At 42.0% G+C, this 24592-nt stretch overlaps 1 protein-coding gene across 2 annotated transcripts in view; it reads left to right on the plus strand.

Moving 5' to 3' along the window:
• LOC107391070 (zeta-sarcoglycan) overlaps nucleotides 1–24592 on the plus strand; it is a 547146-nt gene that overhangs the window by 516882 nt on the left and 5672 nt on the right. Inside the window, exon 8 of one of the 2 annotated variants that reach the window (XM_015968123.3) lies at nucleotides 16081–20858. The exons of the other annotated variant lie outside the window; for it this stretch is intronic. Within the exon in view, the coding sequence (XP_015823609.1) occupies nucleotides 16081–16287 (207 nt within the window). The 3' untranslated portion in view covers nucleotides 16288–20858. Of the gene's footprint in view, nucleotides 1–16080; nucleotides 20859–24592 lie in introns of those variants that run through there. 2 annotated transcript variants of the gene reach the window in all.

The following is a 24592-nucleotide window of genomic DNA, read 5'->3' on the forward strand; positions in this document are numbered from 1 at the left end:
TCTCCCAAGTTAGCAGATCTAACCAAACTAAACTACATCGCACTTTTAAAGAAAGTGGATGATGATCTTGCAAGATGGAAATCCTTACCGATATCACTCATGGGGAGAGTTGCTGCAATTAAAATGATGGTCTTACCCAGAATAAATTACTTATTTTCAGTGATCCCAAACAAACCACCAGTTGACTGGTTTATATCTCTGGACTCCTCAATTACCAAATTCCTTTGGCAGGATATACCTCCACGAATTAGCTTAAAAATGCTTCAGAAGACCAAAGACAGAGGAGGACTGGATCTACCCAACTTTTATTATTATTTCTTAGCCAACAGGCTGCAATATATACCAAGATGGTTGCTAGATAACCCACTAGATGAGTCTTGGTTAGACATAGAACAGATACTTTGCAATACGATAGAGCTTTCAGACTTACCATTTATTAGCTCAAGCATAAAAAACATGAAGGCTTCAAAAGTATTAGTATCAGCACCTCTCTGACAGCATGGTAGGAGTATCTTAAAATGACAGAGTCTTCACTAGTACCATGCAGACGCACACCTATCTGGAATAATCCTGATATTTTGCAAAATAATAAAATGATGAACCTTCCGGACTGGAAAAGTAAAGGAATCCTATACCTGGAACACATATATGAAGGATTGGACTTCATCCCATTTAATAGAATATTCTACCAATTTGGAATAGATAAGAACAGCTTTTTAGAATATCACCAAATTAAATCTGTAGTCAAACAAAAATTTAAGTTCAATAAAATTGAATTACAAACACCACCAAGGTATTAGACTTCTATAATCTCAAAGCCCCCAAACTACTCTCTAAAGTATATAAGACACTGTCCAAAATAGACAATAGAATAGCAATCCCTATTGAAAAATGGGAGGTGGATCTATCAGTCAGCTTTGACCAAAACTGCTGGTCCCAAACTTGTTTAAAAACTTTTTAAATGATCAGACACTCCAATTTACAATTCATTCAGTACAAAATTCTACACAGAGTACACTACACAGGTCATCGGATGTTCAAGATGGGGTTTGTGTCGTCTGACACCTGTACACACTGCACAAACAACATTCCTGACAGTTACATTCATGCCCTGTGGTCCTGTCCACCTGTCCAGGAATTTTGGGGTAGAGTGTGTGAAGACCTGTCAAAGTCTCTGAAATGTCATATCCCAACCACCCCCTCTCTTTGTTTACTGGGAAACCTGGACGATGTCCCGATTGAAACATCTTTGGTTCACGTGGTTCTGACTGCCATATGCATCGCTAAGAAAACTATCCTCTTGAATTGGAAAAGTAGAGAAACTCTCTGCATTAACCAGTATAGAAATCTTTTGTTAGATCATATTATACTTGATTTATCCTCTGCTTCCACTTCAAATCAATCTCTCTGGGCTCCTTTGATCGGTTCCATCACATAGCGATGATGGGGGACCGTTGATGTTGTCCTGTGGGATGATGTGGATGGGGGGGGGGGGGGGGGGTCTGAGTATTCAGATGTTCCCTGGAGGTGGGTTCACTGGGGGTGTCTGGGACTGGGGGGGCCGTTGCCCCCCTCTGGAGGTGCTTGGGTTGCCTTGGGGGGTGGACTACTGGCGGTTGTGAGTGGGGCCCTTTGGAGGTCTTGGCGGCGACCATGGGTCACTGCCTGGCAGCTGCATTGCCCCTGGGTGGGACTGGGTGGGGGCCTGGGGGCTCGGGGTTTGGGGGTGGCCGACCCCGAGTGGAGATCTGGGCGGGGCCTTGGGGGTCGGGTCCTGACATGTATGCTTCTGGGAAGAAGGCAGGAACATGCAGCAGTGCCTGGCCTGGGTTTGGGGGCCTCGGGTAGACCTTGGCTCTTCTGCTGTCCCATCGTAGGGGAGGGGGAGGTCCAGGAGGGGGAGGACCCAACCTTACCTGGATGTCCCATGTCTTATATATTCTGGAAGTTGGGCAAATGCAGGGATGGGCATAGATATTCTGCTGGGGTGGGGCTGGGTTGGTGCCCTCGGACTCCGTGAGGCTCTGTAATGCTGCTGCTTTGGGCCCTGGCAGGATGGGCTGGGGGTCTCCGTGCCCTGGGTGGCAATTTAACAACAGAGGTGCCTTTTGGGGCCAGTAGGGGAGCTGGCTCCCTGGAGGGCTAAGCCCAACCAGCCATTCCTCCCCATTTCCGCATATTTCTCTCCTCCTGCCCCCACACATCATCACACAAACATACACATAGGACCTTGGGGGGTGGACAAGTCAGGGAGTGTGCGTATTCACCCCATTTCCGCATTCCTGTGGCAACCTGCCCCCCAAATTTATTTGCAACTTATACACTTCCACTGATGACATTCCACGCAAACACACACTTAGGGCCTTGGGAGTGAGCACATTCAATGGCACTTGGCAGGGGGATTTCTCAGCCTCCTCCCGAGTGCCGGTGCCCACTTCCAATTTAAAACCACACTTAGACACCGAGGGCTGTGGGTGCAAGTGGGGTGGTGCGGTGGCATCAGCTGGCATAGGCCAGACAATGCCCACACTGCCCGCTCACCACAGCCAAAGAATACACCTCATGAACACGCACCGCTATATTGGAGCAGGCGGAGGGAGACTAGGGGTCTTAGCACACCTCTGTTGTTGCTTGGCTTCCTGGGGCTGGAGGCTAGGAGGGAGATCTGGCCATCTGGTTGGGGTCTGGTGTGGTGGATTTCTGTGCTCAGCGTTGGGCGGAGGAGCCTGCTCATCAGCACCCCAGCAGAAAGGGTCAAACTCTGGTAAGCGGTGATGGTTGTACCCAATGTGCAGCAGTACCGGGACCAGAGTGAATAGGGTGTGTATGGGGAGCATGAGTGGGTGTCCGGCATGCATTTTTGTAAGTCTTGGGTTGTATGTGCATGTGTGAGCATGAGGGAGGGAGTGTGTGACTGTGTTTGTGTATGACTGTATATGTCAGGTGGGGCCTTTGACTCCTCTCCTCTCCTGGAACTTCTTTTGATGATATAGATCTTCGTTCCCCCTCCCCCTTCCACACATGGTGTGGGGTGTGGTGCCTTGGTCTGCCTGAGTGTTCGTGGCTCCCAGGTCAGGGGGTTTAAGATTTTTGGCGTCTGCCTGATCAATCCCGGTGGCTGCCTGGTGGGGTCTGGGTCCCTGGGCTCTGCTGGGTCCCCGGCGGGGGTGGTCGCCCCTGGGTCCCGGGTCGCTGGGTCCCGGGCTCGGCCGGCTAGGGGGTGGGAGGCTGCGGGCGGGGCCTGTGGGCTTGCCGCTGATATCTCCCGGGACTCTGCCGGCTGCTGGTTGTGGCCCCCTGGGGTGATCCTCTGTGCCTCTCGAGGGGAGCGGGGGCCTTTCTGGTTGCAGTCTCCTTGGGGTTCCTGTGTTCTGGGGCAGCGCCTGGATCTCTGGGACTTGGAGCTCCCCCCGTCTCCTACACATCTTTGGGGGGCAGATCTGTGGTCCCTCACATTCTCTATTGGACGCTCCTATAGAGAAACCTTACATAAACAAGCACGTGTACACACACAGGTGCTCACATGGTGCTCTCAAAAGTATGGGCTTGGGCACGTTAAACACAGGTCTTAAGAATATGGTGGGCACTTAATGCACTATAATTTATTATCGTGTGATTGTTCAGTTAAACAATGTTGATTATATATTACTTCATCAAGTTGACGCAGTGATAGCTTGATCTTGTTGTATTGTTGTTGTGTCCCATTTTTTTTGTTCTTTTGCTTTTTTTCTTGTCTTTTTCTGCAGGTCTAGAAGCAGACTCTTGTTTATTATTGTTTATTTTTGTGGAACCCCCCACCACCATCCCCTTCCCCCCTCTCTCCCCACCTTTTGTCTTTTCCTTTATCTTTCACCTCTGACTCCGTGTCTGGTCGGAATTACAAAGCATTCAACAACAATAACAATAAAGTTTTAAGTATCAGGCGTGCCATTAAAAGCAGACACTTTGATGCACCACCTGAGAGTAAATCTGTAAGGCTTGTTACCAGCATTCAGACATCAATTCTGTTTGCTTCACAGCCAGACAGGACACGGTAAAAAAATAAAAATAAAAAAAATAAAAAAAGATATTTCCCTTTTTTGTCTTATTTGCAAATTAACATACAGTTTCCTAAATATAGGGCATAGGGCGGACTGTGGAGAGTGACTAATTAGAACCTACAGCTTTCATGCACACTGTGAAAATGTTAACTAGTGCACAAGGTCTACTTAATACAAAAGTAAATGTCCATGAAGTACCTAAGGACAGTGCATTTATGTAGTTTGTGGTCAGGTCTTTTTCATGTGCACTTTATAACTATTTTAATATACATAAGGCCTGCAAAGTGACAAATGATCATCCTAATAGCTTCTACAAAGTTTATGTTCAATGTGATGATCATTTTCTCCCTCAGAAGATTTTGCTTTGAAATTTTGTGAAACGGATCATTAGTTGTTCAACATCATCTCCTTTCTTTAGTTTCTAATCATCATGAGACATTTTAAATAAAGTCTGGCCTATCTAGAGGCTGATCAGAGTAAATCTAGTAATAAGAGCAGGATGGGCCTTTTGTGCTGGTTTCCTAAAGGCTCAGATGTTAAAATAAAAGCATTCAAGATACATGAACATAAAACTACATGAAGCTCTTTAAAAATGGAAGAAAAATCAGCTGAACAGTATTAGAAACTGCTACAATAAAAAAAATAACTGTTATTTGAATGTAAATACAGTATCAGTGTTTTTGTGGCAGTTGATTTGTTTGGTTTAGCTCATGGTCACTTGATGTTCTGCTGATTCCTCACCAGTCACACCAAACCAGGCGTGTCAGTCAATCTAGTAACCCCAACTCTTTTTTTTTATTGAAGTATAATATCAAAATATTGGTTTGAAGTAACACTAAATCGTTTTTAAACTTTAAACTAGAGCTTAAGCATTGATCTCACTGATTGTTGAGTTAGAAACTTGACCAGTTTTATATTTGATACAACTCTGCAGCCCTCTGCTGGCCAGATACTGCACTAAACAGTTTTGTGAAGCGGGTAGGTGTTCTAGGAGGTGCTTGTATACTAGCATTATGGCTGGTAGCTATTTTCTGTGCAGTTGGCTTTTTAAGTTTGCCGATCATCAATAAAAAGCACAAGAAGTATGCATTTCTGTTGGCATCAAGTAAGAAAGTAATGTCTTTTAGGTGAAACAAAGTAGAAATCAGCCCCGCCTACTAGTTTGAGGGAGCTGAAAAGGCTATGGAATTACAGACTGATGGTGACCTGGCTTTGTTGCTACAGGACTTGTAATAACATTTTTCCAACAGTGTGAATCTTTTTGATTTTTAGCTTATTTAGTAGGATTTGACTAATGTCAGTGTTGGCTTGTTGGTAGTACTAGCTACAGCAGGCTGTTGCAGGGTTGTTTACATTAGTTGTAATTCCACTTTCAACCAGTAGGATGGTGGAGCAGGAAGCTGCTCTGTGTTACTTTAAAGCTTCTTTCCGGAGTATTTCTCTTATCTGATGGCACCATCTAGTGGCTGACAAGCATATCACACAAAAACTCTGTTGCTCTGTTTTTTTAAGATGGTGACTTCACGTTTCTGTTTATAAATGTGTATCTGTAGCTGACAAACAGAGCTAAACATGTTGTTTTACAAGTATTATTCTCATGTCATGTTGTATTCTCATATATTTATATTTTAGAGACTTTCTTGTCCATGAAAAGTTCATCAACTCTGCATCAGCTGAGATATTCCTTAAATTTGAAGCAAGTAAGTGGTAGTCTAATAACACTATATGTTAGTTCTGGCCGGAGCTCGGTTTCCTATTGCATGGAGCTCTGCGGGATGGGGGCATGCTTAGCAAAAAAAAAAAAAAAAAAAAAAGACGTATTGCTTACATTATATCACAGTACGTGAGATAAGCACTTTTATGGATTTCTGACAAATCAAACATAATTTCTGAAAGTGGAAAACTCCAGAAAGCAGCTTTAAGTGACCTCCAGTAAGCCCATTAGAGTTAATAAAGCTAATGGGCATCATAATGACTTGCACTAAGTTCACTGACTTTGTGGGAGAGGTTAAACGTTTTTGAGGTGCCAGCTCACTGGAACATTTGATATTTAACTTTTTCAGTATTGGTCCCAGTTTTGAGTTTGAACATGTTTCCACTTAACACAAACATTGTCAAATTAATTTCACTAAATAAATGTAAATCATTTATATTATTGACGATTCACTTTGAAGGTGTTGCTGCAACATGTTAGAAAAAGAAAATCAGTGTAGCATTTTGCTCTGCTGCCTTTTGATCAAATATCTTATTAATCAAATCAATCAATTAATCAATCAATCAATCAATCAATCACTACTTTATTAATCCCAGAGGGAAATTCATGAGATGCAAGCACCACTTGTCTGAAAGGCCTTAGTTTGTATTCACACCTGTAATATATAGAAGAAGACCTGCGCCCCAGGGCAGCTGAGGCTACCTCGTAGCTCATCACCATCAGTGTGTGAATGTGTGTGTGAATGGATGAATGATACACTGTAGTGTAAAGCGCTTTGGAGTCCTTACTCTGAGAGGCGCTATACAAGTGCAGGTCATTTATGGGCTGCATGCTGGCGCAGTTGTAAGCACTGTTGGCTCGCAGCACAAAGGTTGCAGGTTCGAAACTCGGCTACGGCCTTTCTGCATGGAGTTGCATGTTCTCCCTATGCATGCGTGGGTTTCCTCCTGGTACTCCGGTTTCCCCCACAGATCACAACATGCCCTATAGGTTAGAAATTGTAAGTCGCTTTGGATAAAAGCGTCTGCCAAATAAATAAACTTAAACATCAAGAAGAAGAAGAAAGAAGAAAATATCATTTCTATAGCGCCTCAAGATAAAAATCACGAGGAGCTTCACAAAACAATAAATGTAAAAATATAAATAAGAATTTAGAAAATGGTTAAAAATATATTTAAAATGAGCAAAAATTAGACAATTGTGATAAAAAAAATTTAAGAAACGAGAGAGTGAATAGGAAAGAGGGAAATCAGTGGATCCTGAGGAAGGTGGAATAGGTGGGGAGAGCAGAATAAAGAGAGAGTGGTGAAGATCATACAAAAGCCAGCTTGAACAAGTGAGTCTTCAGCTGTTTTTTAAAGGAGTCCACTGAGTCCACTGATCTCAGACTCAGGGGGAGAGAGTTCCAGAGTCTGGGGGCCACAGCAGCAAATGATCTGTCACCTTTGGTCTTTGGCCTGGTGCTGCACAACCAGTAGGCTTTGATCACTGGACCTCAGGGACCTGCTGGGGGGTGTAGGGACTAAGAAGATCACCAATGTAAGATGGTGCTTGTCCATGTAAGGCCCTATAGACCAGAACCAGGATCTTGAAATGAACCCTGACGTTGACTGGCAGCTAATGAGGCTGGAAGAGAAGTGGGGTGATGTGGGTGTGTTTGGAGGACTTGGTCAGAAGCCGAGCACAGGCATTCTGAACCACCTGTAGACGGTTCAGGGAGGTTCTGCTCAGACACGTGAAAAGAGAGTTACAGTAGTCTAAGCGTGAGGAGATGAAGGTGTGGATAACTGTCTCAAGTTCAGAGCGGGACAGAATGGGACTCAGCTTAGCAACGTTCCTGAGATGGCAGAAGGAAGAGTGAACAAGAGAACTGACATGAGAATCCAGGGTGAGAGCTGGGTCAAAGGTCACACCAAGATTCCTGACAGAAGGTTTGGTGTGAGAAGCAAGCTGACCAAGAAAGTCTCTGACTTTGGGAACCAGCTTGTCTGGGGCACAGATGAGGATCTCAGTCTTATCTTCATTCAGCTGTAGAAAGCTCCCAGCCATCCAGGTTTTGATAGAGTCTAAGCAGGTGTGCAACAGCTGCAGCTTAGACATTTAATGGGGCTTAAAGGAGATGTACAGTTGGATGTCATCTGCATAAAGATAGTAGGAGATTCCTTTGAAGGAGCTCAGGATGTGCTGAAGAGGAAGCAGATAGAGGAGGAAGAGCAGAGGCCCCAGCACAGAACCTTGTGGGACACCATAGGTAAGGGAGGTGGTGGAAGACCTAAACTTGGAGACGGCCACTAAAAAAGGAATGCTCAGAAAGATAAGAGGAGAACCACTCCAGAGCAGTTCCTGATAGGCCTACCCAGTCTCTCAGCCTCTCCAATAGCAGGTGATGGTCAACAGTGTCAAAGGCTGCAGTCAGGTCCAGCAGGACCAGAACATCACTGTGAGTCAGAAGGTCATTAGAGACCCTAAGAAGAGCTGTTTCAGTAGAATGAGCTCTACGAAAACCTGACTGTAAGCAATCATAGATATTATATTCATCAAGAGCAGCTGTGAGTTTTTCAGCCACAACCTTTTCCAAGATCTTGGAGATGAACAGAAGTTTAGAGATGGGTCTGAAGCTGCTATGGAGAGGGCGGTCAAGGCTCGTTTTTTTAAAGAAGCGGGTAGATTACAGCATTCTTAAAGTAAGCAGGGACCTGACCAGAAACCAGAGAAGAATTAATTATAGAGAGCACACTGGGACAGATGGACTGAAAAGCACTTTTAAACAAAGATGAGGGTAAGATGTGGAGGGGGCATGCAGAGGTTTTCATAGAGATAACTAGTTTGGTTAACTCAGACAAAGAAACAGGAGCAAAGCTATCTAGGATGATGGGCCTGGTTGGAGTCGGGAGAGGCAGCGATAAGGCTGAAGGAGAGATGCTAGATCTAACCTTATTGACTTTGTCCACAAAGAAAGACAGAAAGTTCTCACAGTCTGTAACAGAGTGGATGGAGGCTGTAGGAGAGGCAGGAGAGACAATGCTGCTGATGGTGTTAAACAGCACCTTGGGGTTCCCTTTGCTCTGGGACACCAGGTTGGAGAAATAGGAAACCCTAGCGGCTCTGACTGCAGAAGTAAAGGATGTCAGAAGATCCTTTAGGTGCAGCAGATGGACGTGGAGATGGGTTTTCTTCCACAAATGCTCAATTTTTCTGCATTGGCGCTTTAGGCTGCGAAGGCTGTCATTAAACCAGGGAGTAGGGTTCACTGCAGGAACTGATCTGGTTCTGACAGGACAGATGTTGTCCAGAATGGAGAGGCAGTGCTCGTTAAACTGAAAAGTTAAGGAATCTGGGTCATTATCAGAAGAACAGGGTGGATCAAAAGCAGCAAAAAATTTCTAGCTGTGCTCTCATTAAGAAAACGAGAACTAACCATACGGCGAGCAGGAGGTGGGGATGCAGAAACTGACAAGTTAAAGAAAATGCAATGGTGATCTGAAATATAAACGTCCTCAGGACAAACACAGTCAGCATTTAGACCCAAGGTAAAAACAAGGTCCAGAGTGTGTCCCATGATGTGTGTGGGGCCAGAAACTTGCTGAGTAAAGCCGAAGGAGTCCATAGGGCTGGAGAAATTCATGGCAAAGTGATCAGAGGGATCATCAACGTGGATGTTAAAGTCACCCACAATCACCAGTCAGGACACCTTCACAGTGGAGGATAGAAAGTCATTAAACTACTGAAGGAAAGAACCTTTTGGACCAGGTGGCCAATAAACCACAGCACAGTAGAACGGGTCCTTACGCCCGACTTTAATCAGCTGCAGTTCAAAGGAAGCAAAGTGACCAGAGGTTGTAGAGCTACATGGAAGATGGTCTCTGAAAACAACAGCTAGGCCTCCACCACGACCAGAACCGAAACATAAAATCCAGGTTTTTAGAGAGAATTAGATCACTGAGCAGGAAGGACTTATTGTTAACAGAGTGGGTATTTAACAGAGCCATGCTGAGTGAGATGGAGGAATCAGAAACTACAGAAACAGCTGGAGTTAGTGGACGTAAATTAGCAGGGTTAGATCCACGGTGTTTATAAAAACCACTTATGGAGGGAACAGGAGGAGAAACCACTGAGGAAAGAGGATAAACCGACCTTAAAAAACTTTGACGGAGAAACCGCGCCGCAACGCGGCCTGGCGGGAATGCGGAAGTGGCGCTCAAGTCGCCAAACAAAGGACAAGAAGCTAGAAGATCATGCCGATGTTTACTAGATAAACCGCGCTTTAAGAGAAGTCTTATTCTCACCTGGATTCCTGCTCGTTTACCTCTTTTCCTCCGACGTTTTCCCGGGACCGGATAAACATCGCTGGAGGCGCGCTGGTTGGGATTGTGATTTGGCTCCGGGCCAGAGCGCCACTCAGATAAACAAACAGGAAGGTATGTCCTCGGTGCATCTTGGGCGATCATGAACGAACGGAAGGACAAAAGAGTGGCGATCATAGGAGATGGTAGCAGGGACACTACTGAAGAGGATCACAGACAGGAACAAGGTGGAAAAGAGGAGGTTAGTGGGGAAAATTTTGAAAAAGTGGCCGGTGACCGCGGCTAAGCCAAGCACAGGCGCCATCTTGTTACCGATCGGAAGCGGATATCCTGCATGTATTTAAAGACAGCTTGTGACAGAATCTAAATTATCTGTTCTAAATGCAAACGAACACGTAGCTGAGTAACAAAAAGCACTTTGTTTTTGTAAAATCAAAATTTCATTCAGTTACTCGAAGCAAGCCCTCATTCAGACATTAACCTGTTTCAGATTTGCCTAAATCTCATTCATTGATGTTGCAACCCTGAGCCTCAGCACACCTCGTCGGGTTAAAAGAAAACAAACAGAAGATTTTAAACTCCTGCAATTTCCTCTTTGAACTGGTCATTGAAGAAAAAGCTGAAAAACAGCTCAGAGCATTTGGGGCAAAGCCAGTCAGAAAGCAACTCCCTGGAGCAACAAAACCCCACCCTGATGTTTGGCACTCCTACATTCATGGAGATTAGCACAAAAACCAGCAGGAGGTTCTGAATAATACATCTTGTGAGTAAGAATGCAGCTTTTTTCTGAATTATTACTTTGTGAAATATAAAGAGCAAAAACCACATCCCAGTTGAAATTCTGCTGCTTGCATGTTGCCAGGTCAAGTGTGTGGTTGGCTCATCATGACCCAGAACACGTATACACCATTTGCTATGTGACAAGAATTGGAACAGTGTCCCTGACAGCCTGACACCAGTAGTGAATGTGGCCTGAGTGACTGGAGTTGAATGCATTCTACAGCAGTTTTGAGTGAGCTTGCACCTGTCCAATTTAAATAAGATTATCCTGGACTTTGGTAACAACATCACCAAAATGGACCAGTGTGCTGCAGAACAAAATCCTGCAGAGAAATTTGTTCTTTGGGTTCTCATTCCTGTGCACTCAAAATCTGGACAGATGCAGCAAAATAGTTAAATTCTATACATTCTATATAGAGTCAACATTTGCACAACTGTAAAGATGAAAATAATGGAAGATCCCAATTTAGAAAACATAATAGTTTGAGAATCTTTAGCGGTAGCGATGCATCTGCTTAAATAAATAAACTCACGGGGCGGCAAAAGTCGTCGACAAGCTGAAAACACAAAATACAGAGAAATACTAATGGCATGTTTAATCTAAGCTCCCTACATTAACAGGCACTGATTTAAGTGAGAACAAAATGACCACAACTCATTTAAGCCAGAATCCCACTGAGATGTGATTGCCGGTGATTTCTTAGAGACACTAAATTGTGTACTAAAATGTAAACTTTTAGTTGGAGCCACCCTGATCTGCTTTGTGCAAAGCTATAGAAATAATTTTTACATTTGGCCAGGTCATGTTAAGCTTGTTTCACACAGCAGGATAATCATGCAGACTTTTGACCCGTTCCTTCCCTTCTGACAATCTTAAGGATGTGCACAAATACAGTAACAGCTCTAAAGATAATCTTATCAGATAATCCTACCTTGTGTGATGTGTTACGACCGCCCTGGCCTTCTTAGAGTTCTACATTCCCCCATCAGTCGTCCACCCATTCACAGACACATTCACACGCTGGTGGGGATGAGCTACGATATAGCCACAGCTGCCCTCGGGCGCACTGACAGAGGCGAGGCCTGCTGAACATTGGCCCCACCGGTCCCTCCGACCAAGTTTCTCTTGCCCAAGTCTGTTAGTAAGCCTGTAGGAGTTCTGCTGTGTGATGGCGTTGCTAATGCTAACAGTTAGCTTCTATTAGCTGAGACAGTATCTTCTGTTTCCTGAATGATAAGCCAACAACAGGCTTCCCCAACGCAAGTCAAAATGGGTGAGTCCATGAACGTTGACTACAGTGTGAAGTAGATCTATCAGGTTTTTCACTGTCTATTTTTAGAAGCTAATGCAGGAGATAGGTGTAGGAGACTTATTTTCATGTTTTGCCCTCATGAAAACCTCAGAGTGACCTATTATAATGAGGAATAATCATTTTGTGTGTTCTAGGGATGCACTGATACCGATACCAGTATCAGTATCGGTAAAAGTTAACCGATACCAAGAACCGATACCAATGCAGTTGCTTGCAAATGGCTTCACTGTAACTTGTCATTTCTGTTCACCTAATATTTTAGTTTTGTGATGATTTCTATTCATATATTTCACTTTTTATCTACCTCACAGTCTTTTCCTGTTGAAAGCCAAGAAGAAAATAAGATCTGCATTCCAAATCATTGCATTTTTTTGTGTGGTAGAAGTATCGGTATCGGTAACCGGTATCGGCGAGTACCCAGATCCAAGTATCGGTATCGTATCAGTTTGGAAAAAAGTGGTATCGTTGCATCCCTAGTGTGTTCCACACCTTTAAAAATCCTGTAATGTAACCTGGGGTTTAGGCTTATTAAATCAGTGAAAATAATTAGCGATATTTTCGTGTCAGCCATGCAAAATATTTAGTTGGCAATTTGTCACAAAGAGTGTAACAATTTCTCAAATTTTCCTGACTTCATTTATTTTTCTTTGCATCTTTTTCTGTTTTTTGAAAATTAGTCACCAACTCCTCTTTGTGAATTTTTCAAGATGATTAGGAATTTCTTATGAATGCTGCTTAAGATTTCACACAAACAGTTGCTGCCTACTGATATAGTGGCTTAATGTTGTCAACATCTTTCAGGTTTCCACAGTCTGATCTAGATTCTCCTCAGTTGTGTTTTGGTGAAAAAATAACAATCCAAAGGCTATGTGTGTGTTGCTGAGTTGTTTACACACACTGTGACGTGCTTTATCAGCCAATGTGAAATCATTAGTTAAACAAATTGACTGCTAACTGTTTCAGTCTCCGGCCCCCGCTATCTTTCAACTTCTTGTCTCCAAAATCCATCTTATCTCCTTCCCTCTATCCTCATGTTGCCCATTTTCAGCCAACCATTTGATTTGACATTTTCTCACCATCATCTTTCTCACATTTTTCCATCAGATTCTCCCCTGAAGCTTCTCTTTTTCCTTTCTGTGCACACACAATGTTTTCCTTACAAATTTTACTTCTTCACACTCTTTCTTAAATTGGAGAACACGAATAATGGGGATACAAATGTCTTTAAAGATAACTGGCCGGCCTTAGGCATGTCAAAGAAAATGCGCACTGAGAAGAAAAAAAGGTTGGAGAGAGAAATAAAAAGACAAGTAAAACTTGATCGAGCACTGAAGAGTAAAGCCTGATTTATGCTTCTCCGTCTGCGTCAGTGCGGAGACACGCAACGCCATTATCCGTCCTTGCGTAGGGCACGCAAGTACGTACGGAGTCGAGCCCACTTTTTTAAACATCCGTCGAACGAGACGGATTACGCAAGCTTGTGATTGGTCAGGACGCCGCTGTTGTTTACAGCGGCGCCATTGCAAAGAGAGCCGAGTTTAACTAGCGGCAGACACGGAGAAGCTTGAAGAATACCTCGCGAAAAAACTCTAAAAACATGAACGTTTAATTCTCCCGTGACTGGAGGAGTGAAAAGATGCGCAGCAAGCGTTTTATTTGTGGACGGAAATGACAGGAAACGTGGGTTTAGAGGTGGGGAGCGCATGAAGCGGTGGGAGAATGAGAGACAAATATGTCCGTGTTAAAAGTCTCTTATATACACAAAAAACACAAAATAAACACACGATCTTGGACCGATACATGACAGGATACCAAAGAACAGCGCTATGCCCTCTGTTGTCCTGCCGGGCAATTGCTTTGCAACGCTCTCCAGGAGACGGAGAAGTAAAAGAGCAAAACGCTTCCGTCAATCCGTGCGTGTCTGTCCCTTGCGGAGCTGACGGAGAAGCATAAACCAGGCTTAAATAAGTGCAAGGCAAGCCAACTGAAACCAAGACTGAGGAATGATTCCCACTGCTGTTTGTACCAGTTTGAAAATAATGAAAGTTGATGAAAGGCCACCCAGCCCCTATCACCCCCTGTGGCCAGAATATTGCACTTGCAACTTCTGACTGGCGGGTCGCTCTGTTGGGAAAAAAATTGAGCTGACACGCCTGGCGCTGAAGTCTGGTTCCAACATGTTTCCTGCACATTTTACAACATGAACCGATCTAATTTAATTTAGTAGTGAATCATTCCTGTACACACTAAGGAAGGCTGGGGAGACGTTTCAGCTGTTAGATTAAGCTGTTAAAAAGACGAACGTGAAGAGATAAGTTTTGGTTCTACAAACAGACACTAGGGGGTGCTAAAAGCAAGCTAATACAAAGCAGCCTGGGAGCTACATCTATGAAATTAATTTTGTCTTTCATTCAACCTGCGAAAACTGTTAAAAATTGTGTTTTCTGTTAAACTTGTTTACAACAAACTGGAGTTTTGTTGTGTAAAGATCTTTCATCACCTATTCAGCCAAGCATTCAAATCACATGAACCTTTTTCTCATTTTATTCATTAGTCGTGTCTGTCTGCCTCCTTATTTGTACAGTTTTTTTGAGTAGCAATAATTTGCTGTTGGTATTTCTCTTGTTTTGAGTTACTTGGTGATGATTTCACTTTCCCACAACAATAAGGTAAAACATCACATTGGCTATCTTTACAGCTTCACACTGTAGGCCATGTTGAAGTATGTAACACGGCCTTATAAGGATCAGGGTTTGACATCTGCTGACCTTTCCCAGTGGCGTGTCTAGAAAGTTTTTGTTGCAAGGGGGAGCCAGGCAGGGGGGCAAATTTGGAAAAGGGTGGCACACAACCTAGGAAAAAAAACTTATTTTACATAGTCACAAAATGTTAATTACAATCATAATAAAAGTGGCTACTATAAATCAAAAAGTAAAATCCCAATCGGTCAAAGCACAGTGCCAGTTCATTATCTAACAGTGTTCCATGATCAAAGGTAGAAATTAATCATTTAAAAAATGAGATATTTTCTGACATTGCAAACTCAGGATTTTGAGAAAAAAAACACTATTAAATCAAATTTGAGTGTGTGTTTATGTGTGTGTTTGTTTGTGTGTGCGCCTGTGTGTGTGTGTGTGTTTTGGTGTTTTTCTAGGGATTCCTTTTGCTACTAGCCATTGATTTAAGATTTTGACCACACAAGGTTTCCAAAGATATAAAAACACAATAATTGGTTTTATTAAAGGGTAGAAATTATTAAAAAACATGTTTTCAATAATGTTTGAAATTACTATGTACCTTAACTTTGTTTATTCTGAACGTTGATCCTGAAACTTAAGTTAAAACTAATTAATAACTTGTTTATATGTGTGTGTGTGTGTGTGTGTGGGGGGGGGGGGGGATAAAAACAAGTGCATATTTTTAGGGTATATTTCCTCTGAATCTTCTCTGCCTTCACATTCACTCATCTCCACAGATTTTCTTACCTTTGTCTTCACCCAATTTACCCTCTCCCTCATTCACTCCTACTCCCCCTCTTCATCAAAAGAAATTCTTTCTAAACCGAGATTTCCCTTCTTTTCTCCGTAGATTTTGTTCACCCACAGAGTATAGTCTGCCTACAGCAATGTGCGCTCTTCTTCTGTACCAAAAACTGGATTTTCCCCCCACTGTTTCCCATGCTGTTTAAGTGTGCATGAACGTGTGTGTGTGTGTGTGTGTGTGTGTGTGTGTGTGTGTGTGTGTGTGTGTGTGTGTGTGTGTGTGTGTGTGTGTGTGTGTGTGTGTGTGTGTGTGTGTGTGTGATTTCAGGCATCAGAACAGTCCATGTGAGCTCAGTCCTCTTACAGCTGCATCAGCACATGTGTTTATTCTCGTGTTTTTACATTGTTGAATAAAACACGCCTGTTTGATCTGATTTGTTTTCACAGATCTTTCTAGATGCCAACACCATCAAGCTGGGCAATATTCCCCTCGGTAGCTCTGTAGACCCACTGGAAGGGGCACCTGCAGGCACCACCTACACCAAACAGACTGTGTACGAGCTGTGCGCCTGTGCTAACGGCAAGCTCTACCTGTCCCCAGCGGAGAAAGGCTCCACCTGCCAAACCACCAGTAACTTTTGTCTCTGGAGCTGAAAATGAGAGGCTTTTAAGAAACACAGACTGAAGAGTTTGAAGCTAATGCTAGCCAACAGACTACAGAATCATCATGGATTATATGTTGGATACACGCTGAGGCCAGCTAAAAGGCAGAATCAACACGGAAAAACGCATGGCAAGAAGTTCATGCACGTTCAGCAATCAAATGGTATTGTAGCTGATGGTTGCTAAGAGACTGAATCGACAAAGGCTGTGGCTTCATACAAAACTAATGCAAGCTAGAGGACTGAATCAACATGGACTACAGTCTGTGTGAGGCCATAGCCAGCACTCCAACCAAATGAATAAGGATTGGTCTGTGGCCAATGCCAGTAAAAAGGATGGATGACTTGACACAAAAGGTTTTGTACTAGAACAACTCCTGGACAAAACGAGCGGTCTTGTTCTGGGGGTCGTGCTGGTTGTCTGCCCCTTTTAGTTACAGCCAGAACAGTTTGAAAGTCAGATTTTGCTCTTGGGATTTGTTTTTTGTGTTCACTGTTTGACCAAAACCTCCCTGAAAATGAGCTTTTCTCTTCCTTCTTACGTTTTGTTTGTTTTTAAAACGATTGTGGACTTTCAATTCTACCAGGAAATGGATGGAATTAACTTATCAGTTGGCTGTGGTACCAGACAAGAGTGAACATGTTGGCTTAGCCCGATGGGTAGCTAAGAACTAAATCAGACAATGACTTTGTCTTGTGGGAAGCTGACGCTACCTAACGGACCAATCTATACCAGAAAGGCCTTCCCCCTCTTCCCTTCCCTACACTATTTCAAACCAACATTGTTACAGGATGTGATCCTTCTGCATTAGTCTAAACTTGATAGTGACAGTGTCCTTCAACCCACTTTTTATTCAATAACTAATGCAAGTAATTGTGCTTAAACCTTGGATTCACCTGCTATGTTTCCTTTATAAGTTTTCAGATCTTTTATGTCCACTTATATCTTTTGAGTTCTTTTCCCCAAAGTAAAAAAAAAAGAAGTTGTTTTTTTTTCCTTTTATCAGTTGAGTGCCTCCAAAAGCTTGAATCTCACTGGGTCTCAGATGTTGATGAAATAATGCAAACATCATTTATGGAAGAGTTTAGAAAATATCTAAACATTTTTGCAAAGGTTTGTGTACGTCACTGAAATTTTTTAGTACATTTGGGAAATCTTTGGGAAAACAATTGCCACTGTTTTTGAAACTCATCTGGTACTTTTTCAAATAAGTTTCAGTGACTCTGAAATTGCCAAGAGTATGAGACCCTGTACACACGTAGCCGTGGATCCTACGAAAGGAAGATACTTTGTCACGGTTTGGCTTGTTATCCACGTGAAAGTGAAGATACCACCCCAAAATTTTATTTCAATAAAATCTGATCAATGTGGAGACTTTTGAATTCTCCATTGTCAGCATCTGCGTCATTTAATTTTTTTTGACAATAAAAACCACAACATCTCTAATCGTAACCCGACACCCGTGACAAAAGTGCTCTGACATCACATGAGCGACCTGTGTTTACTTGCACTTGTTTTTACAAGATCAAACACTTCTCTACAGGAGGATCTCTTGTCAATGTTTGTAATTATCACATTGCATCACGGGATTGTGTGGCAAGAAACAACGTATTTTGAATATAATTATAATGTTTTGCACATACGGAGGATTTAGCAAAGCAGATGGATCATTCTTGCTGTGTGGTTGATTGTTCGGCCCGTGGGAGGCTTTTAGTGGAATTTCCTCTGTAAACAACTGCAAAATACGAAAGAGATGATAGCGAACAACCTGCACTCTCTGAAGAAAGCCTGGATTCCTGCAGTATCAGGCAGTTTGAGGCTAATTTTGTTCATGGTGTTTCCTTGTGACTCAGCATTTTTTTTATTAGAGAAAATGTTTTTGAATTGAATTGAATTGAATTTTTTAATCATCTTCGTGTATTTTTAAATTCACCGAGTCATATTGTTTTCGCAGTTGGATTCAGGAGTCTCAACCTGCGATCACTGTACTAATAAATAAATAAAGAAATAAGAACACTGATTAATGAGGACTTACCCAGCTTTGTGGTCACAGTGAAGCTTTATCCGTTTTCTTTGACCACCACCCACAGCTGATGTAAATAACGCTGTTGCTCTGCTCATTAGGGGCTGACTCCTACTAATAGCATGACCACGGCTTTCTGTTTTATCGAAGAGATCGGTACAACTTTCCTTGAAAAAAAAATCGTAGGCCCCCATACTTTTGAAAGCCTTTAAGTGTTCATGAGTGAGGGCTCCAGGGCTTTCTATTAATTGGGAATAAATGTCTCCCCAGCAGATTTGTGGCCAAGACATCAGTGAATCGGACCAAAGTTCTTTGTCATCCCAGACCTCATATGGAACTTGAATAACTTAAATTTTGTCATCGATACGGATTTTAGGCCATTCTCTAAACCTCCTTGCGTCTTCAGATGTTAAAGTCCTTGTGTATTGGGGATTTTGCCCGCAAACTCTCTTGCCACATCTTTGTTAGGAAAAAATGTCTCACCAGCAGATATGAAGAAAAAACATCAGCACATCAGACCAAAATTTGTCATCATCCCAGAGCTGAAACAAGCTTTTAATAACTTGAAATTTGTCTTCAATTCAGATTTTAGGCTTTTCTCTAAGCATCAGTCTTTAGATGATATTTTATATATTGGGGATTTTGCTTGCAAACCTTCTTGAAAGTGTACGTTACGTATTGATAGCAGTGTGTTTTGCCACACAGCCACTAGCACTTTCACACAATGATGAAAAAATATGTGAACAAAGATCCTCCTATTTTAGAAGACCACAGGCTAGGAAAAACTTTACGGACTGTTATTCCCTGCCCCCAGTTTATATTACGTCCAGCAAGCATTTTGACACTGACAATTGTCAGCTGCCTACAAGCTTGGGATTCCTATGAATGTGCCAAAAACGTTTTTTCTCAAACGGTGGTGGAGTGGACCCAGGTTTTTTTCCTAGATGGGTGATGGAAGATTAACAAAAACACGGCTGCATGTGCACATGGCCTGAGAAATTTTTCAGGTGGGCCATCATATAACACAATCTTTACTGGTTAGAAATAAATAATTATCTTGTGATTTTACTGTCGGACAGAAACATTATGACTTGCCATGTTTTGTAGTTTTTACTCATAAAAGTACCAAGTCTGTGCATTTCCAACTAATCTTGCAGCTCAGTGAGATACCTGCTTTAGTCTTTCCACAATTTGTTTCAGCTCTTTTTTTTATGTCCTCAAAGATTTTTCTTCTGTCTATGCACCTTTTTGAACTTGGCTGATAAGAAAATATAATTCTATTTATACATCAATGTCTGCCAAAGTAGGGAAAAACATTTAAACTGGTCTGTCTGCATTGCCACTGGACTGGTATAACTATCTATCTTTGATATTATAGTTGTACATTTTGCAGAAATGTCCCTTTCCTCGCTGTTGTTTGTTTCGATTATGAACATTTTCATTTGGGTAAATGATGCTGTTTTCTACCACATAAGAGAAAATTATTTACAAAAAACAACAAAGCAAATGAATCATATATCCAGGATTGTTGTTTTATCAAAGGACATGTTGCTGTCTGGCCGAGGTAAACTCATTGCACAACAGATCCATTTAGTATTTTACATCATCATCCGGTGTTTTTTCTCTGCAACATTTTTTTACACATTGTATGAAAACCTTTTTGCTCTCATTAAAAGCCACTTTCTCTTTCTTCTCAAACACTTTTTCTAAATTTTGCTCACTTTTCTTTTCAGTCTTTCCTCACCTTTGAACTCCTCTCCCTTCTCTTGACTTTGTTCCATCAGTAAAAAGTCATTCTGCCTTCTTGTCACATCTTTCATCTTTTACCCATCAATCACTAAATGACACATCTTGATGTTATTTCCACATCCTATTTGTTACATCCTCCTTCCTGACTCTCCTCCTGACATCCCACGCTATCAGGAAATCTATCCCCCTATTCTCACATCACAATTCTTTTCAGAAACAACTGAATCTTAATAAGATGTTAGTTTAACATCTGGGGTCAGAGTAATGTCCTCCAGTCTCCTGACACAAAACCCAATCTTTGCAATAGCTGAAGTTCAGAGTAAATCTGCATATCTGTATGGTAATAACCTTCTGAGAGAATCAGTGGATGGATTTTGGTTGTTTGTGAATGGAACAAGGCCCTGAGGCATTCTTTCTTTGAAAACAAAGTTATCCACAGGTGCCTTTGCTGCTGTTGGTAAAAGCACATCACAAACTGAAGATTCACACTACCCTCAGTGGACCATCTGCAAGTGTCTCTGAACTATCTCCTATCAACCAACCTACCTATCTGTTTGGTTCTTTGTTTTTATTTTAGTTTTTCCTGCCTTTATATCTTCAGTTTTAAAGAACTTTCCGAATATCCAACAGAAAATGAAGAACAGTTCTGTCCTGGTTTAAATGTTCAGTTTTAACTTTTTGATCTTTTCCCTTATGGTTTTATTCTTGATGATTAAAAAAGCACAAATAATGCCATGTATATAACAATACCAATAAAATACAATAATAAAAATATTGTTTTTAAAGAGAACTTTTGAATATATCGCTTATTATTTTCATGTTTTGATTTCTGTGTTTTTAAATTGTGAAATATTTTCTTTTTTAGTTCTGAAAATGATCTTCATCAGGATATTTAAATACATACATAATGACTTAAATTATTCAATTATTAGATTTGTTACCTTGTTTTTGTCTAACACTGATTAGTCACAACCATAACTAACCATACCATACCATACCATGTTTATTTATATAGCATATTTAAAAACAGCATGACAGCTGACCAAAGTGCTGTACAGTTAAAAGGACAAACCCCAAGATAAAAACAGATAAAAGTCATATAGGAGGTAAGAAGTAAAATCTAAAAAATTGTAAAAGAAACATACAACAATAAAATACAGAGCCACAATAAAATGTATAAACACTAAAAACTAGATCATTGAATAAAAGCTAAATGATAGAAGAAGGCCTTCAGTACCGACTTAAATCGACCCAGTTCTGGGGCCTGTCGAACACTAAGGGGGAGAGCATTCCAGAGTTTAGGAGCAGTGAACGCAAAGGTCCACTCTCCACGAGATTTATACCTCATTTTCCGGACGCACAAAAGCAAATGATCTGCAGATCTCAGGTTTCTGGTTGGAGCATAAGGCTTCTGAAAGATAAGCCGGGGCTTGACCATTCAGAATGTTATAGACAAAGGTCAAAACCTTAAATTGGATGCGGTATTTAAGAGGCAGCCAGTGCATGCGTGCAAGGACGGGTGAAATGTGACAGCATCTCGAGGTGTTTGTCAGGAACCTAGCCACCGCATTTTGCACTCTCTGTAGACGCTCGATTGCAGAGGCGCTGACACCAACAAGTAGTGAATTGGCATATTCTAAACGTGTAGTTACAAAGGCGTGAACAACAGACTCCAGCTGAGGTAGTTTGACTATTGACTTTAAGCGCGAGATGCGACAAAGTTGAAAGAAGCAGAACTGGACTGTAGAGTTAATTTGTGAACTCATTAACAGATCAGAGTCAAGTTTCACTCCCAGACTGGATACACAGGATTTAAGATTTAAAAACGGTAGAGGGTAGTCACCAGATGCATGCTTTGGATTTATTGGATTAAAAAGAATGGCGTTGGCCTTGTTTTCGTTAAGGCAAAGGAAGTTCTCCGACAGCCAGCCTTGAACTGCAGTAATACAGTCGGCAAGGAGGCGTGTTGAGTCAGGTTTACTTAAAGCCAGATAAATCGGGCAATTGTCCACGTAAAGGTGATAACTTATTCCAAGGTTAGTCAGAATCATCCCCAAAGGCAATAAGTAAATCGAGAATAGGAGTGGCCCTAGAATCAAACCCAGAAGGGTGAGTCGATCATAGGTAATACTCGAACTAGAAACCACCAGCAGACAGCTTGGGAACAGAAAAAACAACAAAATAAGCAGGAAGAGTAGACGGCAGTGTAGCGTTATGAATCTTATAATGGTCTGCCCTTAACAGCTGCCCCTTCACACAGTAACATCGCCAAGGTCGGACGCTTGGTTCAGTATGTTTACATTCCAGGAGAAGAGACAGAAGAAGAGAAGAAGATCACTTTTCATTAATTAATCAAAGTACTTTATTTGTGATAAGCTAATCAAAGCATATGTTGATCATTAATAATCAGGTGAATGATCTGTGAATTAAAGTTGTCATGAGTTATGTGTTTAAATGAATAAACAGGGCTGCACCAGACAGACTGATCTACATTACCATGGAAACGCATGACACATTATTCTCAACCAATCAGAACTTTCGTCTGTGGTAGGGCAGAATCTGGGTTGTTTAATGAAAGTCGTCCAATCCGGTTTACTGAGATTTGTAAACAATTAGGGGATATAAAATAAGGCAACGCCATTTTATAGTCAGTTCCACGTTAACATCAGCTCTGTTCGATCCGAGCTCCAAAGGAGTTACATCATACTCTCAACATTGTTTTCAACCAGCTCTCAATCCATCACCGCCAAAAGAGAAGTACAGACTGGCCAGCTGTACTTTCTATTTTAAGCTGAGAACGATCAAGCTGGAGATTTCCGTCGTTTGAACCAACGAGACGACGTTCCTTCAAAATAAGAGTGAACTTGTTGACGCCTGCCGATGCTACCTGAGTTGACCCTTCAGACGGGCGTTGTGTGCTGTGACCGCTGGTTCAACCAGCTCCAGTACATCTGAAGGTCCGAGGACCTGGCAATTCCTGATCTAACACGGGAGGCTCCACCACTGGGTACGTAAATACGGCAAAATGGTGGATCATGTCATCAGCTTCTGAAGCCTCGTGGTAGCCTAGTCATAACAACCAGATTCGCTACTCGGCCTAGAGATTCTGAACAAAACACACACACACACACACACACCAACACGAAACATCCAAATCCATATGCATCCATCATTGAGATAGTCCTGGTAGATTGTAAGAATTTATAATTATAGAAATTAAAGATTCTTAAACGATTCCAACTCTCTCTTTTCTTGTCTCTCAATCAATACAGAGTGTTTAATTAAACTCCCTGATGATAAAAACGACCACTTCTGATTAATTACTTAGATCTAATTACAGTGTATAAAAATACAACTTCAGATCATTACAGCAGGCCAAAATCACAGGCGCCATCATGCGTGCTTGCTCATGTACATGTATACTGGCGATTGCCCCTTACTAACACAGGATCAGCCCAGAAAATAAAGCTAATGTTTATTTAAACATTTCTCTGAAGGCTACACAACCTTTATTTTCCAGTACATTTAGATGAAATGTGATTGATTGTGATTTTATATTACCTCACAGATTCCCATTTAAGATTACTAATCCATTGTTTTAACTTTACATAATCCAGGTTTTGATTCTATGACTCCACAAACATCCATGAAAAACAAATACTCACAAGTAAGAATCAGATCTTTTAATGAGACTTGTTGTTGTGTGTGAGTTCTTTAATGAAACCCCTTCCAGTTCAGTTCGATTTATATTTATAGCACTACTTCACATTAAAACTCATCATAGGGCCTAAAAGCAGCTTTAGAACTACACTTAGCCAAACATGTGTGGACATTTGTGTTTGATCAGTGATTTCTGTTTCATAACAATGTTCTTGGACATTAAAAAGGCTTGGCAAATGGCTTGTATGACTATAGTGCCTTCTAGAGGGCTACAACCCCCGCAAGGCACTTCACAATTCATCCATTCATTCACATACACAAACAGTCACACGTTGGTATTAACAGCTACAACTTAGCCAGAGCTGCCCTGGGGTGCACTGAAGAAAGTGAATCTGCCAAACACTGGCACCAGCAGTCTGCTCAACCTCCACCAGCAGTCAAGGCATCTTGATCAATGGCACAATGACTGCGACCGACTGAGCGGGACTCAATCCTGCAACCCTCTAATAACAAGATGGGCACTAAACTCCTCTGCCACCATCGTCTTGGAAAGCTTAATAAGTTAAATGTTTTATGCGATGCAACTTGTAAACAGCTAAGTGTGTGCTCATTGCCTTCAAAGGATGGAACTCTTGTTGGTATTGACCGTTGGTTTATATGCTCTGTGGATTGTGGATGGTGTCATGGTCCGTGGTGAGCTGCCTGCCAGTAATCAAGTTTGTTCTCTGAGTCTTGCCTGCAGGTGGGCGTGTCTGAGAGCAACCAGCTGCAGCTGATCCTGTCATCAAGGCCCAGCGGATTTAAGGAGCAGTGTGACACAACTCCATGCCGGATGATTACTCTGTTCGGGTAGCTCTAGCCACT

Source organism: Nothobranchius furzeri, chromosome 4, assembly GCF_043380555.1.
Source record: "Nothobranchius furzeri strain GRZ-AD chromosome 4, NfurGRZ-RIMD1, whole genome shotgun sequence".
Classification (NCBI taxonomy): Eukaryota; Metazoa; Chordata; class Actinopteri; order Cyprinodontiformes; family Nothobranchiidae; genus Nothobranchius; species Nothobranchius furzeri.